We start from the raw sequence: 21,785 nt of genomic DNA on the forward strand, positions 1-21,785 counted from the left end.
TTCCCCAGGCTTGTCTCAGACTCCTGAGCTCAAGTGATCCACCTGCCTGAGCCTCCTAAAGTGCTGGAATTACAGGCGTGAGCCACCATGCCTGGTCCAGTGGTCCCTTTTAAGGAGTAGACATTTTTAATTCTGATGAAGTCTAATTTATACTTTTTCTTTCATAGGTTTTGGTTTTGGTGTCATATCCAAGAGATCGTTGCCTAACTCGAGATTGCAAAGATTTTCTGTTTTTTTTTAGATTTATAGTTTCGAGTCATATTTAGATCTGCAATCCATTTTGAGTTAACTTTTACAGGTGATGTCAGGTAACGGTCTGAGTTTCTTTTGTTACATGTTTAATTATCACAACACTATTTCTTGAAAAGATCGTCCTTCCTTACTGATTGACCTTGACACCTTTGTCAGTTATTATTTGATCATAAATGTGTATGTTCTGTGTTTCATTCTCATGTAATTTAAGGCACAAATGTTCCTCTGAGCACTGCATTAGCTGCAGCCCCTGATTTTTTTATTGTCTGATTTTTCATTTTCCTTCAGTTCAAGATATTTTCTCATTTCTCTTGTGCTTTCTTTCATCTGTGGGTTGTTTAGAGTGTATTGTAATTTTCAAATATTTGGAGATCTCTTATTTTTCTTTCTGTTTAATGCATTTTGTCAAGTCTGTATTGTTTATTTTTCTGATTTTTTTTTTTTTTTTTTTTTTTTTTTTTTTTGAGGCAGAGTCTCGCTCTGTCACCAGGCTGGAATGCAGTGGCATGATCTGGGCTCACTGCAATCACCGCCTCCTGGTTCAAGTGATTCTCCTGTCTCAGCCTCTCGAGTAACTGGGACTACAGGCGTGCACCACCATGCCCAGCTAATTTTTGTATTTTTAGTAGAGACGGGGTTTCATCATGTTGGCCAGAATGGTCTCTATCTCTTGACATCGTGATCCGCCCACCTCAGCCTCCCAAAGTGCTGGGTTTACAGGTGTGAGCCACTGCAGCCAGCCTATTTTTCTTTCTTTTTTTTTTTTTTTTAAACTGACCATCCATATTTAGACTAAGAGTCTGTTATCCCTGTGGCGTGCAGCTGCTGATGTCTTTACTCGGTTTTTCCTTATTATCATATTTTAACCTGGCTTCCTAGCGATCACCCCCTTGTCTGTAGAGCTTAGTCATTCGGGTAATGATTTGGAGAGCGGTTATACTCAAACCCCATGACCCCATAAGGCTTCCATCTCTGCTAATGGATCTGTGTGTAGATTGAAGAATGCATTCAAAATTAGAGGTAATTCTCCCATTTTTTTTGGCTTTTAACTCTTAGCTGAGATTTCTTGGCTCTCTTGTAAACATAGATGGTTTCCAGGATTTAGCCCTTAAATTTCTGATTGATCCACTGCTCACCCCAACTTAGACTACAAATCTAGGCTAACAGAACTTTGCTTTTCTCCATTGCCACTTGTAGGTGGCTTGCCATGGGTTCCCATCCCTACCCCCAGATTAAGTTTTCTCAATCTCAAAAGGTTGCACACTTTTTGGTTCTATTTCTATAGCAGTCTCAAAATGACAAAGCTGAAGAATAGGCTGGTAGTTAACCAGATCTGGGGAAGGAGGGGGAGTGTGAATATAAAGGGCAGCAGGAAATAGTCCTTTGGTGGTGACATGCAACAGTTTGGTATCTGATTGTGGTAACCTATAAATGAGAGAAAACTGTATACACATACAAATACACCAGTGTATGTAAATAACAATGAAAATGGAGTAAGATCTGTAGCCTAGTTATTGATATTATAGCAATGGCAGTTTTGTACATGAGACTCTACATCCAGATTTTGCAACTTTCTATGATCTGATGAGTATTTCGAAGTATGAAATTTTTAAAAATCAATTTTAATTAATTTAGGGACAGGGCCTTTGTCACCCAGGATGGAGTGCAGTGATGCTGTCATAGCTGACTGTAGCCTCAAACTCCTGGGTTCAAGCTATCTTCCCACCTCACTCAGTCTCTGGAGTATCTGGGATTACAAGGTATGCCATCACACCTGGCTAATTTTTAAATTTTTTTAGAGATGGGGGTCTTGCCATGTTGCCCAGGCTGATCTCAATATCCTGGGCTCAAGCAGTTCTCCCACCTTAGCCTCTCAAATAGCTGGGACTATAGCTGTGAGCCATCATACCTGGTAGGCCTATATTCTCTATTTCCTGCAATTCAGGTCCTCTTAAGCTTTTTCCTCCCCTCCCCTGCCAAAGAAATAAGGTCTCACTATATTGCCTAGGCTGGTCTCCAACTTCTGGGTTCAAGCAGTCCTCCTGCCTCTGCCTTCTGAAATGCTGGGGTTACAAGCGTGAGCCACTGCATCTGGCCAAGAGTCCCATGTTTTAACACAACTGGAGCTTTCTGGTGCTATATAGCTGTGATTAGATTCCTCAATTACTTGATCCCCTATCCCTTTCATACTGTTCTGGATATACACGGTGATCCAAAAGTCTTTTGTCTCTTTCCAAAGGCATGCCATTTATCAGCAGAATAAAGAACACTTCCAGGATGAGTGTACTAAGCTTCTGGTTGGCAATATTGTTATCACCCGATATAACAATCGTACCTATCGTATTGATGATGTGGATTGGAATAAGACCCCAAAGGATAGCTTCACGATGTCTGATGGGAAAGAGATCACATTCTTAGAATACTACAGGTAGCAAGAAGAGACTGGGTTTGGGCCTCAGGGTGGGGGTTGGATGTAATCCACGTTCTCCAGCAGGATATTGAGTTCTGCAATAGCATACCACTTGACACTTTCAGAATAATTGAATTAGTAATGTGTCTAAGATTGAATGAGTTTGTTTGTGGGATTTGACCTCAGTATGCTGCCGTTACAGCTTCAATTCTTTTAGTAATTTGGAAGTTACTATATAAATTAATCTCAGACTTTGAATTGTATTTCTTTTTCTGATTTCATTAGAAGTCTGGAGAGATTAAATTCAAGTCATTAATCATTTGACTGCCATTTCATGTTTCTATTGCCTAAGGCCTTTAGCCTGATGTTAAATCTGAACCTTTAGCCTTATTTCTCCTATATTTAATTGCAACATAATTTGAGCCTACTTTTTCTGGTTATAAATATATTATGATTGGTTTCTAGTGGCTCCTTGACAAGGGTGTTATGCAAATTATATACCTCAGTACTGGTTAAGAGACTCAGACTATGGTGCTCTAAGAGTAGTGATGCCGCTTCTGAAATTTTTTCCTGCGTGTACTCTGCTTTAGCAAAAATTATGGGATCACAATTAAGGAAGAGGACCAGCCACTGCTGATTCACAGGCCCAGTGAGAGACAGAATGATCATGGGATGGTGAGTAGGACTGTCAGACCTACACTTCCAGCTTAAGTTCTTCATCCTGTCAGCTGCTTTTAGCCGTCCTCATGGCTTTGTGGGAGCTGTGGTGTAGTGATCGTAGTGTGGTTACGGAAAGCTGTGCAAGTGTTTGTCTGTCTCATCTAGCCAGAGGCACCCCTCACACTGGTAAGATCTGCTTTAGAAGTCCTTACTAGGCAGAACTAAATATCCACATAAGCTATTAGGTTAAAGGGTTAAGGAGAATTTCTTGTGAAGGAAGATTAAAACTCTGAATCCATGAGGAAAGGTATAGACATTTGTTTATTTACTTATTTATGAGACAGAGTCTCACTGTGTTGCCCAGGCTGGAGTGCAGTGGCGCGATCTCAGCTCACTGCAAGCTCTGCCTCCTGGGTTCACATCATTCTCCTGCCTCAGCCTTCCGAGTAGCTGGGACTACAGGAGCCCGCCACCATGCCCAGCTAATTTTTTGTACTTTTAGTGGAGACGGCGTTTCACTGTGTTAGCCAGGATGGTCTTCATCTCCTGACCTCGTGATTCGCCTGTGTCGGCCTCCTAAAGTGCTGGGATTACAGGCGTGAGCCACCGCGCCTGGCCTAGACATTTATTTTAACAGGGCCAGAGGCTTAAGAAGATGCCTTGTCACCTGACTCTCCTGTTTTAAATATGAAGACTGAAGACCAGTAGGATACAGTGAGACTGAGGCACACTGCTTAGCGATAGGATGCATTGTCTTAACATTGTCTTGAGGCCCAAGAAGGACAGATTTTTTTTTTTCTAGTTTTTACTCTCCTTTGACAGTTTCAATATTTTTCCTTTGACCTGATACAACAGGCTATATGTATAGTGACTGAGGGAGAAAGGATAAAATACTTCTAGCATTTCACTGCTTTCTTCTCCAGGATTTTTACTCCTTAATGTGTTAGGTTTATCACTGCAGGAGCAGCCCTGGCCATGGCATGTCCTGTATGGGTCGGGGGAACATGAGCCTCTTGTACTGCCTTATTTTCCCTCTTCGTTCTCTTTTCAAAGCTGCTAAAAGGGGAAATCCTGCTGCTGCCTGAGCTTTCTTTTATGACTGGAATCCCAGAGAAGATGAAGAAGGACTTCAGAGCCATGAAGGTCGGAGTCCTGTGTTTTCAGCCGAAAATGCCCACTTTGTGAGGCAGCCTTTTGGTTAGCAGTTTGAGTTAGAACCGAGCCACGTTCCAACTCTGATGTTGGCTTGCATTGTAACCTGGGCCTGTCCATTCTTCTAGGCTCCAGTTTTCTCCTCTGTGAAACATGATACCTTCCCACACAAGATGTAAAAAAGCGTATCAGAACTTCCTTTTGAAGGTCATTAGAATAGTAGAGGGACTGGATTATAACTCTGTCTTCATCCTCAGCAGTCAGGTGGATAATTGTAAACTGGTCATAGGACCATGAATGAGGTTCTTTGAGATCGCTGAGTTATTGTAATGTTTCTAAAGACTTCAGTTTATTTGAAGGCATGGAGAAGATAATGAGGCAAAAAGCAAACAAGTCAGGCGATGAGGATAGAAGTTTATCTTGTGGGTCCCTGAGTGTCCTCGGGGTGTTGGTCTCAGCTCCTGTGGGCAGGGCTGAGTAGCAGAGATGGGTACAGCAGCTAGCACCTACGCGGCGTGAGTCCAGACCCCAAGAACCAGCCTGCCACACTCTGTCTGGGGCTGTCCACACTTGAGCTTCTCTCTGCTGCCTCACTTTCCAGTCCTTGTCTGTCTTAGACCCACATGCCACATAAAGTTTTTAGTAACATTGTAAAGAGCTTGAAGTGAAGCTCCAAATTCCTGTGAGAGATTTATTTCATGTTTACCTTCCAATTCTGCTTTTACCTACCTTGAAGGTCAAGGCCTTTTCCTTACAACTCCTAGTTGCCTGATGACTTTATGATCAGAGAGCTATATCTATATAGCCCTATAGACTTACTGACCCTAATGACTGCCTTAGAGGGAATAACAGCTGTGCAATTTGTTCATCTCAGAAGAATAAAGAAAGAACTCACTTATGTGATTCAGAATCTTTCTGCATACCTGTCAGATTTTACTCAACAATAAATATTTAGCAAGTACCTATTAATGAGTCAAACACCATGACAAGTTCTGGGTAAAAAAGTGACTTCTGGTAACATTAAATGACTAGTATACTATGGCATATAGTGTTAGACTGAATATGGTTTTCTATTTTGTTTGGCTGGATGCCTCGCCCATGGCATTTTTTCCACATTTTTTCCCAAATTTTATTTCTTTTTCAGTATTTGTTTTATTATACAAATGGAGTCTCGCTATGTTGCCCAGGCTGGTCTCAAATTCCCGGGCTCAAGTGATCTTCCCGCCTTGGCCTCCCAAAGTGCTGGGATTACAGGCATGAGCTAGTGTGCCAGGCCCCACATTTTAAATAAGTATAATCAAGCCCCTTTGTTCCTGTTTCATAGGCTTTTTTAGGAATTTTAAAGTTAAAACATGGTTTGAGAAAGAAATAAAATCTCTACATCACGAAAGAGAAAGCGTCAATGACGTTTAAAATTCTTTTATTATTCGATTTTTTTGTGTGTGTGTGTGGAGATAGTGTCTTGCTGTGTTGCCCAGGCTGGAGCGCAGTAGCACAATTGTGGCTCACTGCAGCCCCAATCTCTTGGGCTCAAGTGATCCTCCTGCCCCAGCCTCATGAGTAGCCAGGAGTACAGGACATGCACCACCATACCTGGCTAATTTTTAAAAGTTTTTTACAAAGACAGAGTCTTGCCCATGTTGCCCGTGTTGGTCTCAAACACCTGGGCTCAAGCGATCCACCCACCTCATCCTCTCAGTCGATTTTTAACCTTATATCACATTCACATTCCTAAGAGATATATTTAGTAAGTCCTTGAAGATATTTGAAAATTTCGGCCGACTTCAATGGGAAAGAGAAACATTTTAGACATACTGGGGTTTATTTAACTTCATGTTGGTGAAGTTATCTTTATTTTTATAAGTTATCTTTATTTTAATTATGTTTAGGATTTGGCCCAGCAAATCAACCTGAGCCCCAAGCAACACCATAGTGCTCTGGAATGCTTGCTGCAGAGAATTGCAAAGAACGAGGCAGCCACCAATGAACTGATGCGTTGGGGGCTCCGTCTGCAAAAGGATGTACATAAGGTAAACCAGAAAATGTGATGGTATATGCACACGTACAGACACACATGTGCAATATTTATGTGACTTTCCTTTTGTTGTCAGTATATTTTGAATGTTTGTCCATGTCATTTAATATTTTTCTAAGTTTTTCATTTTTATTTTTTTTGAGACAGAGTCTCACTCTGTCACCCAGGCTGGAGTGCAATGGTGCAATCTCAGTTCACTGCAATCTCTGCCTCCTAGATTCAGGTGATTCTCCCACCTCAGCCTCCTGAGTAGCTGGGATTACAGGCGTTTGCCCCCATGCCTGGCTAATTTTTGTATTTTTTTGGTAAAGTCGGGGTTTCACCATGTTGGCCAGGTTGGTCTCGAACTCCTGACCTCAAGCAGTCTGCCTGCCACAGCCTCCCAAAGTCCTGGGATTACAGGTGTGAACCTCTGTGCCTGGTCATATTTTTCTAAGTATTTCTAATGGCTGCCTGATACTTTTTATTAACGATTTTCTATCCTTTTACATTAAAATTGAATTTAGTGTTTTTCTATTCTAAATAATGATGCAGGGCAGGCATGCTGGCTCACATGTGTAATCCCAGCACTTTGGGAGGCCGAGGCGGATGGATCACCTTAGGTCAGGAGTTCGAGAAGAGCCTGGCCAACATGGTGAAACCTCATCTCTACTAAAAATAGCTGGGTGTGGTGGCACGCGCCTGTAAACCCAGCTACTGAGGAAGCTGAGGTAGGAGAATCTCTTGAACCCAGGAAGTGGAGATTGCAGTGAACCAAGATGGGCCACTGCACTCTAGCCTGGGAGACAGAAGGAGAATCCATCTCAAAAAAAATTGAGTAATTTAAAAAAATAACGATGCAATGTACATCCTTATAACTAAATCTTTGTATGTGTTACTTATTTTTTTGATACGGATTCCAAGTGATTCTCCTGTCTCAGCCTCCCAAGTAGCTGGGATTACAGGTACACACCATGATGCCTGACTAATTTTTATATTTTTAGTAGAGACAGAGTTTCACCATGTTGCCATGGCTGGTCTCTCGAGCTCCTGACCTCAAGTGATCCGCCTACCTTGGCCTCCCAAAGTGTTAGGATTACAGGTGTGAGCCACCACGCCAGCCCTTGTTTATTGTCTTTTTTCTTTTTCTTCTTTTTTTTTTTTAAGACAGGGTTTCACTCTTGTTGGCCAGGCTGGAGTGCAATGGCATAATCTCGGCTCACTGTAGCCTCTGCCTCCCGGGTTCAAGCAATTCTCCTGCCTCAGCTTCCCAAGTAGCTGGGATTACAAGCACGTGCCACCAAGCCTGGCTAATTTTTGTATTTTTAGTAGAGACAGGGTTTCACCATGTTGGCCAGGCTGGTCTCGAACTCCTGACCTCATGATCTACCCGTGTCAGCCTCCCAAAGTGCTGGGATTACAGGCGTTAGCCACCACGCCCAGCCCCCTTGTTTATTTTCTTAAGTTCAATTTATGAAGGTAAAATAATTTAGAGACGTTTATGTTTTTAATACTTCTATTTTATTTATTTATTTAAAAAAATGTTTTTTTGAGACAGAGTCTTACCCTGTCACCCAGGCTGGAGTGCAATGGAGTGATCTCGGCTCACTGCAACCGCCTCCTCCTGGGTTCAGGAGAATCTCCTGCCTCAGCCTCCCAAGTAGCTGGGACTACAGGCGTGCGCCACCACACCCAGCTAATTTTTATTTTGTAGTTTTAGTAGAGAGAGGGTTTCACCATGTTGGCCAGGCTGGTCTCAAACTCCTGACCTCAAGTGATCTGCCCTTCTCGGCCTCCCAAAGTGCTGGGATTACAGGTGTGAGCCACCACACCCAGCCATACTTTTATTTTATGTTGCCAATTTTATGCTAGAAAGGATTAACATTTTTTGGCTTCATGAGCATGAGTCTACCTCTTATACCTTTGCTAATATGGGTGCCTTACTCTTTATAATAGAGTTTTATAGAGCCAGGTGCAGCCCTATAAAAGTCTATTCTGCGTTTCAGGGAAAAAAAAAAGGCCAGGCACAGTAACTCATGCCTGTAATTCCAGCACTTGGGGAAGCCAAGGCAGGCAGATCACCTGAGGTTGGGAGTTCCAGACCAGCCTGACCAACGTGATGAAACCCTGTCTCTACTGAAAATACGACATTAGCCGGGTGTGGTGGCACATGCCTGTAATCCCAGCTACTCAGGAGGCTGAGGCAGGAGAACCACTTGAACCCAGGAGGCAAAGGTTGCAGTGAGCCGAGATTGCACCATTCCACTCCAGCCTGGGCAACAAGAGCGAAACTCTGTCTCAAAAAAAAAAAAATAAGAATTCTAATAATAATAATAGTAGACTTTTACGTTATTAGGAAAGTCATTACAACATTTTTATTTTAGATAAAAATACTTTTTTGAGACAGAGTCTCACTGTGTTGCCCAGACTGGAGTGCAACAGCGCGATCTCGGCTTCTTGCAATCTTCGCCTCACAGGTTCAAATGGTTCTCATGCCTCAGCCTCCCACGTAGCTGGGGGTTACAGGTGCCTGCCACCACCTCTGGCTAATTTTTGTATTTTTATTAGATATGGGGTTTTGCCATGTTGGTCAGGCTGGTCTTAAACTCCTGATCTCAAGTGATCCAGCCACCTCAGCCTTCCACAGTGCTGGGATCACAGGCGTGAGCCACCGCGCCTGGCCCAAAATGGTTTTTTTAAAAGCAAACAGTAGAAATTATGAAAAGTAAAAGTCCTACATAATTATACCTCTCCCAGAGGTAATCACTACTAAGTTTGGACTCATTCAGTTTTCGTGACGTATATACACTATTTGTGCAAAAATAGGATCATATTTCATGTAGTTGGGAAGTAACTAATGGTCACAAAGTAGCCCATCATACTAATGTATTATTAGCTTAATTATCTTGCTATTTTGGGACATTTAGGTCTAATTGATTATTATAATTTAAACTTTTTATTATATTTATGCCTTGTTCCCCTCAGCTTTTGTCTGGGATAATATAAAATAATAGTCTTTGTTCAGCCTTATTAAGAAATTTTGCCTTTAATATTCTCCTTTCAATTTTTCCCTTAAAAAAAAATTTTTTTTTTTTGAGACGGAGTTTTGCTCTTGTTGCCCAGGCTGGAGTGCAGTGGTGCGATCTTAGCTCACTGCAACCTCTGCCTACTGGGTTCAAAAGCGATTCTCCTGCCTCAGCCTTCCTGAGTAAGGGATTGCAGGCATGTGCCACCACGCCCAGCTAATTTTTTGTATTTAGTGGAGGTGGGGTTTCTCCATGTTGGTCAGGCTGATCTCAAACTCCGACCTCAGATGATGCACCTGCCTTGGCCTCCCAAAATGCTAGGATTACAGGCATGAGCCACGGTGCCTGGCCCCTTTAAAATATTTTTTAAAGATTGTTTTCCTTTATTCAGTGGTTCTAAATAGACAGTGTTTTCAAATCCCTCTCTTGGGATATCATGTGGAAGCTTCAATAATGAAAGACTAGTACCTATAATAATTTTACCTATGTAAATGTAGGTTTTTATTGACAGAGACTTTCGCTGCTAGAAACTTTATTATTCTGCTAGTCTCAAAAGTTCTAATAGGACAAGTGTCTGTGGTGGAGCTGAGCAGGCCTCATAGAGCAGTAGCAGTGTTTTTCTAAATAGTGTTTGAAATGGCTCATGTCATAGATGGTTTATTTTCTGTTTAGATTGAAGGACGTGTTCTACCAATGGAAAGAATTAACTTAAAAAATACTTCGTTTATCACATCTCAGGAACTAAACTGGGTTAAGGAAGTAACCAGAGACCCTTCCATCTTGACTGTAAGTGATTTTTGAAGTTATAAAGAGAGGACCAGTATTCCCCAAAGTGTGGAAATTAGGAAGCAGGAATGATCTAGAGTCCTCTTTTTGAGAGAAAGTGCCAATTGAATCCCCTTTCTAAATTACCTACTGAACAGAGATCCTTCAAACAGAGCAGTTGATGAGTTGTTAGAGGTAAGCCCTTTGCCTGACCACAAACTTAGGAAAAGGAAATAAATTGCTATGGTAATTCACATAGTGCTAACCTGTTACCCACTCTCCCTTCTTTCTTTCTCTTTTCCCCCTCTTTTTCCCTGGGAGTATCTAGAGACTGTTTGTATCTATGAGAGAAATTAAATTAGATTAAAACAGTACCTCACCTAGGGAACTAATAATACACTAGCTATTTGTATCAAAGTACAATATGGTGTATAATTACTTCTCTGTATTTTTAACCAACATGGACTTCGTGGCCAGATATATATAAACAGATATATAAAATGCATATTTTTAAATGTTTTATTGAAATGTAAATGAAAAGCACACTTACAAAGGTGTAACTTGATGAGTTTTTTTTTAATTAAATAGACCTGTGTAATCAACACCAAGGGTTAAGAAGCAGAACTTTACCAACACTCCAGAAGCCCCCTCCATTCTCCCAGTTACTGCCTGTCCCTTACCCCTCACACACCCAGTGTAACCACTGTCCTGACTTCTCATAGCACAGATTGGTTTCAACAATTTCTGTACTTTATATATACATGGAATCACAGATTATATATTCTTCCATGTCTGGCTTCTTTTCTTAAATTTGTGTTGGTGAGTTTCATCCTGTTATTAGGTGTGGTTGTTGCTCTTCCATTCTCATTACTGTATAACGTTCCATTTTGAGACTACACCAGTTTTCTTATCATGTACATTCATGTTAATAATAGGAGTTAGATGAGACAGGATTCAAGCAATGAGAGTGAAAGTAATTTATTCTCTAGAATGAAATCTTAAGTGTGAGATTGGGATGTTTAAATTATGAGAAATATTAAAAGTAGCTTGTGGTTGTTCCTAGATCCCCATGCATTTCTGGGCACTTTTTTACCCAAAGAGAGCAATGGATCAGGCTCGAGAACTGGTCAACATGTTGGAGAAGATAGCTGGCCCCATTGGCATGCATATGAGCCCACCGGCCTGGGTTGAACTAAAGGATGACCGGATAGAGACCTATGTCAGAACCATTCAATCCATGTTAGGAGCTGAGGTAAAAATGTAATTCAAATACATTTATAGGATGTCCATTTAAAAATACTTAAATACTTAATTTTAACTTACCATGGTTATCCATCTGCTGTTGATGATGCCCCAGAGCTTGTCTTCCCTGTGTGCACATGAAACACTGATTGAAAAGTGTTCTTTATGCCCTTTGGTTAATTTTGCTTCTCTCACTCTATGTTGGCACCCTCACTCTAGTCTTCTTTTTCTCACGTAACTGGCTGAGAGAATAGCTGACTTAACTGTGGTTCATTATCTATAGAACACGTTGTGCTCAGAAAGCAGCTGCTTGGGTTAGGTGCCGTCTTGCACGATTCACTACTGAGCTGCCTCAGTCTGGCCTGGTTCAAGATTAAAATTACTCTGGTGATGAACTTGGCAGGTGGCCCATTGATTAGGTCCTGATGACTGATCAGGAACACTAGAGCTGGCCAGGTCATAGCACTCACAACTTAGTTATTCAGGCTTTTCGGTTCTTACCTGTTTGTAAATAAAATAGAACAAGGAGAATAGGGAGAGAAAAAAGCAAGGGGAAGGCTTTTGGAAGTAATTAGCCCTTGAATTGAAGATTCTGGTAAATTGTTCTGGTGAGTTCAATCCTAGAATTCAGTTGTCTTGGCATCATAGAGTTCTTTTTAAAAAAATTTTTTTAAGAGATAGGGTCGGCTGGGTGCACAGTGGCTCACGCCTGTAATTCCAGCACTTTGGGATGCTGAGGCAGACAGGTTGCTTGAGCCCAGGAGTTTGAGACCAGCCTGGGCAACATGGCGAAACCTTGTCTCTACAAAAAATCTAAAAATTAGCTGGGTGTGGTAGCATGCACCTATAGTACCAGCTGCTCAGAAGGCTGAGGTGGGAGAACCACCTGAGCCTGGGGAGGTTGAGGCTGTATTGAGCTATGATCGTGCCACTTTACTCCAACCTGGGCAACAGAGTGAGACCTTTTTTTAAAAAAAAAAAGGGAGGATTTTACTCTGTCACCCATGCTGGAATACACTGGTGCAATCTTAGCTCATTGTTGCCTCAAACTCCTGGGCTCAAGCAATCCTCCCGCCTCAGCCTTCCAAGTAGCTAGAACTACAGGCGTGGGCCATCACACCTGGCTAATTTTTAAAAAATTTTTCGTAGAGATAGGGTTTCACTATTTGCCCAGGCTGGTCTCCAGCTTCTGGCCCCAAATGATCCTGCTGCCTCAACCTCCCAAAGCAGTGAGGTTACAGGCGTGAGTCATCATGCCCAGCAGCATTCTCTTTTTGATCCAGCACTCTTGGTATATCATTCACAACAGCACACTTGTGTTCTTTCTTTGGTGTATTTCTCTCTCTGTCTCTTTTTTTAGACACAAGGTCTTGATCTGTTGTCCAGGCTAAAGTACAGTGGCAAGATCATAGCTGACTGTAACCTCAAACTTGAGGGCTCAAGGGATCCTCCTGCCTCAGCCTTCTGAGTAGCTGAAACTACATGTGCACCACCACTCCTGGCTAATTTTTAAGTTTTTTGTAGAGATAGGGTCTCCCTCTGTTGCCCAGGCTGATCTCAAACTCCCAGCCTCAGTCAGTCCTCCCACCTCCACCTCCCAAAGTGTTGTGATTACCAGTGTGAGCCACAGCACCCAGCCTGTGTATTCTCTTTATAATTCCATCCTGATCTACCATGCCTGTCATACTCTACCATGGCCTCCCTCTGACCTGATCGTAGAAAAGTTCTGCTCTGCTTTCAAAAGAATAACCCAGCCCAGTACATCAGCTCCCCCATTTCACAACTTCTTGTGTTCCCTTTTTGAGAGGGTACAACTGACAGTTTTCATGTGGCATGGATGTGAATTTCATTCATATCGCTTACCAACTTATAGTGGCCTTGCTGTCTCTCTGTTCATCTTTAAGGCATTCTGTTATCATCTGTATGAGGAATCAAAAACTCATATGTCTCCAGAAGCCTGATAAGGAGTATAAATTAGTGAAGTAGGCCAGGAGGGGAGTTAAATGAACTGAAGGGGGTAACCCCTGTGACTAGAGATATAAACCCAGGATTGCCAAAATGATTCTTCACGTGCTTGTTTGTTAATAAAGGCCAAAAACCTGGAATTGCATATGTGTGTATCTTCCTATGTTTAAATGTTAATTTAAAGAAACATAAACACTTTTAAGCCATTGTAGGGCCTGAAAAAACACACCTGTTTGCTGTGTCCAGTCCATAGGCTCCCAGTGCACAGCTCTGTTCTCATGCCTTTGGAAATGCTTTGGTGTCATTGCTGAATGTGTCCTCTGAACAGTCTTAACATCACACCAATCTTGATGTGGAGCAGGGTACCACTGATTTACCATTTGTAGCAGTTTCTGGCATAAAGGGTTGGCAATCTTCTTTGCTTGAATGCTGCTTTTCTTTAGTCAGACTTTGAAAGGTCATCTTTTTTCAATACTGGATCCCTTCAGCGGTGAGGGATAGATGATATTGACATGTGCTGTGCTGCTGACAATATCATCCTGTCTCTTCACCAGAGAGTTAGGAGTGGCTGCTTATGCATTTGGCAATAGCTTCTTTCCAGTTTGCATTTAGTTCTGAATGCTTTCTTGTAGTATTGCATTCCCTGTTTCCTCAGTTAAAGTTCTGTGGCATGAATGTAACAAGTTGTTTAGTAAACCAAAGAGAGTAGTAAAAAACATGGAGTTGGAAGCAGCAAGTAATGTAAACCTTCCATGCATTCAAACCTAGTCCTTTTCCAGCCATCCAAGTCTCCTAATAGATAAATCTTTTGGTAATCAGGGCCAGCTCTGGGTAATTAATAGTAACATATTACCTATCTATTCAGAACAGCCCTGAGCCAAAGAATGCTAATTCAGCTCCAAGGACCTTGTTCTGGTTGGAATGTCCACCCTCTTTATTTCAGTTCCCTGTCTTCCTTAAAGGTCCTATGGCTTTGCGTACTCAGAATACTGCCAACTAGAATCCTGTGAAAGTCCCCAGAGAGTTCCAGAGCCTGACTTGTATATACCTTATCTCTTCAAGGGAAAGATACAGATGGTTGTTTGCATCATCATGGGCACACGTGATGATCTCTATGGGGCCATCAAGAAGCTGTGCTGTGTGCAGTCCCCAGTGCCCTCCCAGGTGAGTGGGTGTTGGGGCAGGAGGCACAGATGGCACCTCTCCTGAGGCTTGAAAAGAGTGATATGTGTGTTCACAAAGACTAAAGTAGCTGTTAGAAGCCAGTACATGCAGAGCCTTCTGGTGAAAGGTTCTCCTGATTAGAGCAACCTGGCAAAGAGCAGATTGCTCTTCATAAGCTGCCCTCATGCTTCCGAATGAGCAATTTCGCTTGTTCCGAGGTTGAGTCACCAGGTGGTTTCATGTGACTGAGTTCTGAGAGTGAGTATAGTCTTCATTCTGAAAGGGGAAAGCTATTTTTCCTATGGGAGTTAAAAAAGCATTCCACTCTGCGTGAGATCCTTTTGAAAGTTTTCATTTGTTGGTTTTGTTTTGGGTTTGTGTGTTTGTGTGTGTGTGTGTGTGTTGGTTGTATTTTGCCCATGTGCATGCATGCCTAGAAACCCTAGAATTAGAATTATTAACGCGAAATATGTTGTCTTCTAAACTTGAGTTTCTTAAACAAATGTAATGTTTACTTTAGAGTTCAGATTTTCTGAGGGTTTGGTAGTGACCTGCTTCTCCTGACACCTTTTGGTCCCTTCATTATAGGTTGTCAATGTTCGAACCATTGGTCAGCCCACCAGGCTTCGGAGTGTGGCCCAGAAAATTTTACTTCAGATTAACTGTAAATTGGGTGGTGAGCTCTGGGGAGTGGATATTCCTCTGGTGAGTGATGCCAAAATGGTTCAGTTTGCCTCTCCAGAGAATCCTCCAAGCCTTTTTCTTGTTTTTCCTTATTCATTATGCTTCCTCTTCTCAACACTTACTCAGTAGTCTAAATGGCTCCCTGCCTCTTCAGCCAATTATCTAAGAATGCGTTTTATGTTTGTTTGTTTTTTGTTTTTTGTTTTTTTGAGACGGAGTCTTGTTCTTGTTGCCCAAGCTGGAGTGCAATGGCATGATCTCGGCTCACTGCAACCTCCACCTCCCAGGTTCAAGCAATTCTCCTGCCTCAGCCTCCCGAGTAGCTGGGATTACAGGCACCCGCCACCATACCCAACTAATTTTTGTATTTTTAGTAGAGATGGGATTTCACCATGTTGGCCAGGCTGGTCTCAAACTCCTGACCTGGTGATCTGCCCACCTCAGTCTCCCAAAATGCTGGGATTACAGGTGTGAGCCACCATGCCCAGCCTGGTTTTTATGTTTTTAAATGGCGAAAAAAATAAAACTAAGATGATTATTCCATGACACATGAAAACTATATGAAGTTAATTTTCAGTGTCTTTAAATAAAATTCCACTGGAATACAGCCGTACTTCTTTTCATACTGTCCATGACTGCTTTTGTGTTAAGCAGAAAGAATTGAATAAAGGTCAAGTATGCTTTTTCTGAAATGCTTGGGACCAGAAGCATTTTGGATTTTAGATTTCTGGGGGTATGGGACATTTGCTTGCATCTCAAATTCAAAAATCTGCAATCTGAAACACTCCAAAATCTGAAACTCTTTGAGTGTCATGTTGGTGCTCAAAAGCTTTTCAGGTTTGGGAATACTCAACCTGTGGTTTCTACAGAAATCATAAGGCTCCCAAAGCCTAAGTTATTTACCCTTTAGTCCTTTGCTGATCCCTGGTCTAGATCTCTGACTGTGCTTATTGTGTTTAAAAAATGTCAAGTTGATTGCTGTCTTTTTTTTTTTCTTTCCCAGAACTTACTTTCACGTATAAATAGTAAGGGGAAGTTGCTTTGCGATTCAGACAGTAATTAAAAATGGAACAATGCATTGCTCAGGTCTGGGATTTGGTTTTTGTTTTTGTTTTCTAAACTAGAAACAGTTAATGGTAATCGGGATGGATGTTTACCATGACCCCAGTAGAGGCATGCGCTCCGTGGTTGGCTTCGTGGCAAGCATCAATCTGTAAGTACTGCTCACAGTGCCATCTTGTTTGATTATTTCGTTTTAGTGCCTAATCTTATTATAAATCCAGCAAGTCTTTTTAGTCTTATGTATTATAGTATAAAGATTTATAAACATTTTCTTCCTCTATCTTCATGTGAAAAAAAATTTTTTTTTTTTTTTTTGGAAATGGAGTCTCCCTCTGTCACCCAGGCTGGAGTGCAGTGGCGCAGTCTCAGCTCACTGCAACCTCCGTCTTCTGGGTTCAAGTGATTCTCCTGCCTCAGCCTCCTTAGTAGCTGGGATTACAGGTGCGTACCACCATGCCAGGCTAATTTTTGTATTTTTAGTAGGACAGCATTTCACTATGTTGGCCAGGCTGATCTTGAACTCCTGACCTCAGGTGATCCGCCCGCCTCAGCCTCCCAAAGTGCTGGGATTACAGGTGTGAGTCATCGTGCCCGGCTGTGAAATTTGTTTATGCAACTTTTTTTGGTTTTTGAGACTGGGTTTTACTCTGTCACGCAGGCTGGAGTGCAGTGGCATGATCACAGCTCACTGCAACCTCAGCCTCCCTGGGTTTTGGTGATCCTCCCACCTCAGCCTCCTGAGTAGCTGGGACCACAAGCATGCGCCACCATACCCAGCTTGTTTTCGTAGAGACAGGATTTCACCATGTTGCCCAGGCTGGTCTCGAACTCCTGGGCTCAAGTGATCCACCTGCCTCGGTTTCCCAAAGTGCTGGGATTACAGGCATGAGCACTGCACCTGGCTATGCAGCTTATTTAACAAACTTGGCACCGGTGTGAATGTGCTTCCCAGCTGAAGAGCGGCCTCTTCCAAGGCTGGGGCTGTGCTGCCCTGTTGTTGTTGTTGTTGGCATTTTTTCCCCCAGAAATGAGATTTTTTTGATTGTTTGTTCCAATTGTAAAAAAAGGCATGCTCATTCCAAATATCTGCAGAAATTTAGAAAGTGAGAATTCCTCATGGTCCAGCTTTTCATATTAACAGCTGCCAAAGGTTTGATGTGTATATACTTTCAGATTCTCTTTTATGCATATATTAACACGTGATATATATCTCTGATATATATACACATACATACATCTATATAGTTACACAAATGGGATATTTCTAGGCACATTATTCCTTAGCTTAATATGCACTTAAACTGTGCATTTTCCCATACCATTACAAATAAATCTCCACCAACTCAACTGCTTCACAGAATTTATTCTGTGTATCATTATTTAATCCTCTCTTGGTGGATATTTAAGTTGTTAAATTTTTTCTGTTGGAGCAGTTTTGTAGGAAATATCCACAATTACACTTTTTTTTTTTTTCTTTTGAGACGGAGTCTCTCGCTTTGTCGCCCAGGCTGGAGTGCAATGGTGCGATCTCGGCTCACTGCAAGCTCTGCCTCCTGGGTTCACGCCATTCTCCTGCCTCAGCCTCCTGAGTAGGTGGGACTACAGGTGCCTGCCGGCACGCCTGGCTAATTTTTTTGTATTTTTAGTAGAGACGGGGTTTCACCATGTTAGCCAGGATGGTCTTGATCTCCTGACCTCGTGATCTGTCTGCCTTGGCCTCCCAAAGTGCTGAGATTACAGGCGTGAGCCACCACACCCGGCCACAAGTACACATATCTATGTTCTGCTTATGACTTAAATATATCTTTTCCCCATATCACTACTTGTTCTTACATATAGCATAAATGCATTTTCTAGGTATTTGTTGTTGGATTGATTCATAGAGAAACCTGTGTTACTGACACAAGCCATAGGCTGTCCCCGTTGAGCATTTGTTCATCTTCCTCTCTCTGTCTCTCTGCTCACCCTGACCCCAGCACCCTCACAAAATGGTATTCCCGGGTGGTGTTCCAGATGCCGCATCAGGAGATTGTGGACAGCCTGAAGTTATGCCTCGTGGGCTCCTTAAAAAAGTTTTATGAGGTGAGGAGAACAGAAATTCTCAGGTCTCTGGGGTTTTTTTGTTTGTTTTGTTTGTTTGTTTTTTGAGATGGAGTCTCACTCTTGTCGCCCAGTCTGGAGTGCAGTGGTGCGATCTCTGCTCACTGCAACCTCTGCCTCCTGGGTTCAAGCGATTCTCCTGCCTCAGCCTCTCAAGTAGCTGGGATTACAGGTGCGCACCAGCACACTCAGCTAATTTCTGTAATTTTTTTTGAGATGGAGTCTCGCTCTGCCGCCCGGGCTGGAGTGCAGTGGCGTGATCTCGGCTCACTGCAAGCTCCGCCTCCCCGGTTCATGCCATTCTCCTTCCTCAGCCTACTGAGTAGCTGGGACTACAGGCGCCTGCCACCACGCCTGGCTAATTTTTTGTATTTTTAGTAGAGATGGGGTTTCATCATGGTCTCGATCTCCTGACCTTGTGATCCGCCTGCCTCGGCCTCCCAAAGTGCTGGGATTACAGGCATGAGCCACCACGCCTGTCCATTTCTGTATTTTTAGTAGAGATGGGGTTTCACCATGTTGACCAGGCTGGTTTCGAACTCCTGACATCAGGTAATCTGCCTGCCTGGGCCTCCCAAAGTGTTGGGATTACAGCTGCGAGCCACTGCGCCTGGCCAAGTTTCGGGATTTTTAAGGATTACCTATGTGAACACTTTACAGGAAGTCTGATGTGTTGAGAGGGATCTCACATCAAAGGTGAGTCTCCCAAACAGCTGCTGCTGAGCAGGCAGCTCAGAGCTCCTCCTTTCAGGCTTCAGCTTGTACAGATCAGCTCAAAGAGCTAAAGAGCTAAATGCTTTCATTTGGTTTAGTAAGTAATAATTATTTCTCAGGTTGTCAGCCTGATGTCTCTAGACATAATCTTCATGCCCTTATCAGGGAAGTTGGGGATAAGTTTCAGCAATTAAAGCAGCTTATGAGTGTACTCAGCTTTTTATAACTTATTAGGCGCTGGCTCTTTTCATTTTGGTTCAAGACAAATGCCTCCTTATAAATCACCCCTCGAACTCTAAAGAATGCTAACCATGGAGGATTGCTGTAATTAAGCTGATACTGGGTCTAGAACAGTGAGCAAGCAAGGTACTGATTTCTGCCTTGCCCAGTACATCAAAGGAAGCACTGATAAGTGCCTTTCATTTCTTAGGGTCAGGGTTAGACCTTAACCTTTGCATAGAGGCTAAGCAGCAAGAAATGTAATAATTTCATATGATTGAAGTCAGTCTCTAAGGCTCTACCTTGTCTCTTTATAGAATAATGTTTCCTACAGCGTCCTGAAAATAGTTTAATACTGTTCAGTTATTAGAGGTTATGTTGTTTTTTTTTTAAGTCTGTCTCCGGCAAGGTCCATATGTTATGCTACTGAGTCACCAAGTTCTACCAGACTTTCCTTTTTGTTATTGTTGTAACTGTTTTCCTTCGAAGTTTGATCTGTCTTCTAAGACCTAGCTGTGAAGCCTTTCCCCTTCTTCCCTCACTGCTCCATCCCTACGCTGCCTTATATTTGTTATTTGTATCCTTATTTATCCTTCCCACTGGGTTGTAAATTACTTGAACACTGGTTATGGATGGCTATGTAACAAGTTACCCTGAAACTCAGTGGCATGAAATGAGCAAGTTTAATGTTCACAGTCAGGAACTGGACAAGGCACAGCAGTGGGCTCCAGTTCTCCGTGTGGGCCTTGTTGTATGGTCTTTCCACATGGGCTCTCTGGGCCTCCTCCTAGCATGCTGGCTGGATTCAAAGCTTGAACGTTCCACAAGACAGAGTGCCAGTGGAAGTCATGCTGCATTTTATGCTTTAACAGTGGAAGTAATGCAGTGTCATGTCTGCTGCATTCTACTTATCCAGGGAGTCACAAAGTCCCACCCAGCTTTGAGGGGAGGGCAGTTGATTCCACCTCCTACTCCAAGGGTGGCAAGGGTCTGAAAGAATATGTGACACCAGAGATACTGCTGTGGCTATTTTCTTTTTCTGAGAGAGGGTCTCACTTTGGTTGCCCAGGCTGTAGTGCAGTGGCACGATCTCAGCTCACTGCAACCTCTGCCTCCCAGGCTCAAGCGATCCTCCTGCCTTAGCATCCTGAATAGCTGGGATTATAGGCATGTGCCACCACGCCTGGCTAATTTTTGTATTTTTAGTAGAGACAGGGTTTAAGCATCTTGGCCAGGCTGGTCTTGAACTCCTGACCTCATGATCCACCCTGCTAAGCCTCCCAAAGTGCTGGGATTACAGGTGTGAGCCACTGCGGGGGAATTTTTTTTTTTTTTTTTTTGAGACGGAGTCTCATTGTCACCCAGGCTGGAGTACAGTGGCGTGCGATCTCAGCTCACCACAATCTCTGCTTCCTGGATTCAAGCAATTCTCCTGCCTCAGCCTCCCGAGTAGCTGGGATTACCGGCATGTGCCACAAGACCCAGCTAATTTTTTTTTGTATTTTTAGTAGAGACGGGGTTTCGCCATGTTGGCCAGGCTGAGCTGGTCTTGAACTCTTTATCTCAAGTGATCTGCCCGTCTCAGCCTCTCAGAGTGCTGAGATTATAGGCGTGAGCCACCATGCCTGACCTACTGTGGCTATTTTCTTTTTTTTTTTTTTTTTTTTTTTTGAGACGGAGTCTCGCTCTGTCGCCCAGGCTGGAGTGCAGTGGCTGGATCTCAGCTCACTGCAAGCTCCGCCTCCCGGGTTTTCGCCATTCTCCTGCCTCAGCCTCCCGAGTAGCTGGGACCACAGGCGCCCGCCACCTTGCCCAGCTATTTTTTTTGTATTTTTTAGTAGAGACGGGATTTCACTGTGTTAGCCAGGATGGTCTCGATCTCCTGACCTCGTGATCCGCCCGTCTCGGCCTCCCAAAGTGCTGGGATTACAGGCTTGAGCCACCACGCCCGGCCGGCTATTTTCTTTTCTTCTTTTTTTGAGACGGAATTTCATTCTTGTTGCCCAGGCTGGAGTGCAATGGCACAGTCTGGGCTCACTGCAGCCTCTGCCTCCCGGGTTCAAGCAATTCTCCTGCCTCAGTCTCCCAAGTAGCTGGGATTACAGGCGCCCAACATCGCATCTGGCTAATTTTTTTGTATTTTTAGTAGAGATGGAGTTTTGCCATGTTGGCCAGGCTGGTCTCAAACTCCTGACCTCAGGTGATCCACTCCGCTCAGCGTCTCAAAGTGCTGGGATTACAGGCGTGAGCCACTGTGCCCAGCCACTGTGGCTATTTTGTAAAACAGCAGTGTACTACAAGCACAGGGGCTCTCTTGATTCCTTTTCCATCTCTTCCATTACTAAGCTGACACTCC

General features: G+C 43.1%; 1 protein-coding gene across 8 annotated transcripts in view; it reads left to right on the forward strand.

The window, feature by feature from the left end:
• Positions 1–21,785, forward strand: part of PIWIL2 (piwi like RNA-mediated gene silencing 2) — an 89,594-nt gene that overhangs the window by 28,072 nt on the left and 39,737 nt on the right. For 7 of the 8 annotated variants that reach the window (XM_073017989.1, XM_073017985.1, XM_007961883.3 and 4 more), the window contains 10 exons: positions 2,492–2,680; positions 3,253–3,337; positions 4,376–4,465; positions 6,364–6,504; positions 10,187–10,300; positions 11,343–11,531; positions 14,549–14,650; positions 15,239–15,355; positions 16,459–16,547; positions 18,373–18,478. In XM_073017989.1, the coding sequence (XP_072874090.1) occupies positions 2,492–2,680; positions 3,253–3,337; positions 4,376–4,465; positions 6,364–6,504; positions 10,187–10,300; positions 11,343–11,531; positions 14,549–14,650; positions 15,239–15,355; positions 16,459–16,547; positions 18,373–18,478 (1,222 nt within the window). The remainder of the gene's footprint in view (positions 1–2,491; positions 2,681–3,252; positions 3,338–4,375; positions 4,466–6,363; positions 6,505–10,186; positions 10,301–11,342; positions 11,532–14,548; positions 14,651–15,238; positions 15,356–16,458; positions 16,548–18,372; positions 18,479–21,785) is intronic. The other variant, XM_007961886.3, reaches the window with a different exon arrangement.

The sequence above is a fragment of the Chlorocebus sabaeus genome, chromosome 8 (genome assembly GCF_047675955.1).
Source record: "Chlorocebus sabaeus isolate Y175 chromosome 8, mChlSab1.0.hap1, whole genome shotgun sequence".
Taxonomy (NCBI): Eukaryota; Metazoa; Chordata; class Mammalia; order Primates; family Cercopithecidae; genus Chlorocebus; species Chlorocebus sabaeus.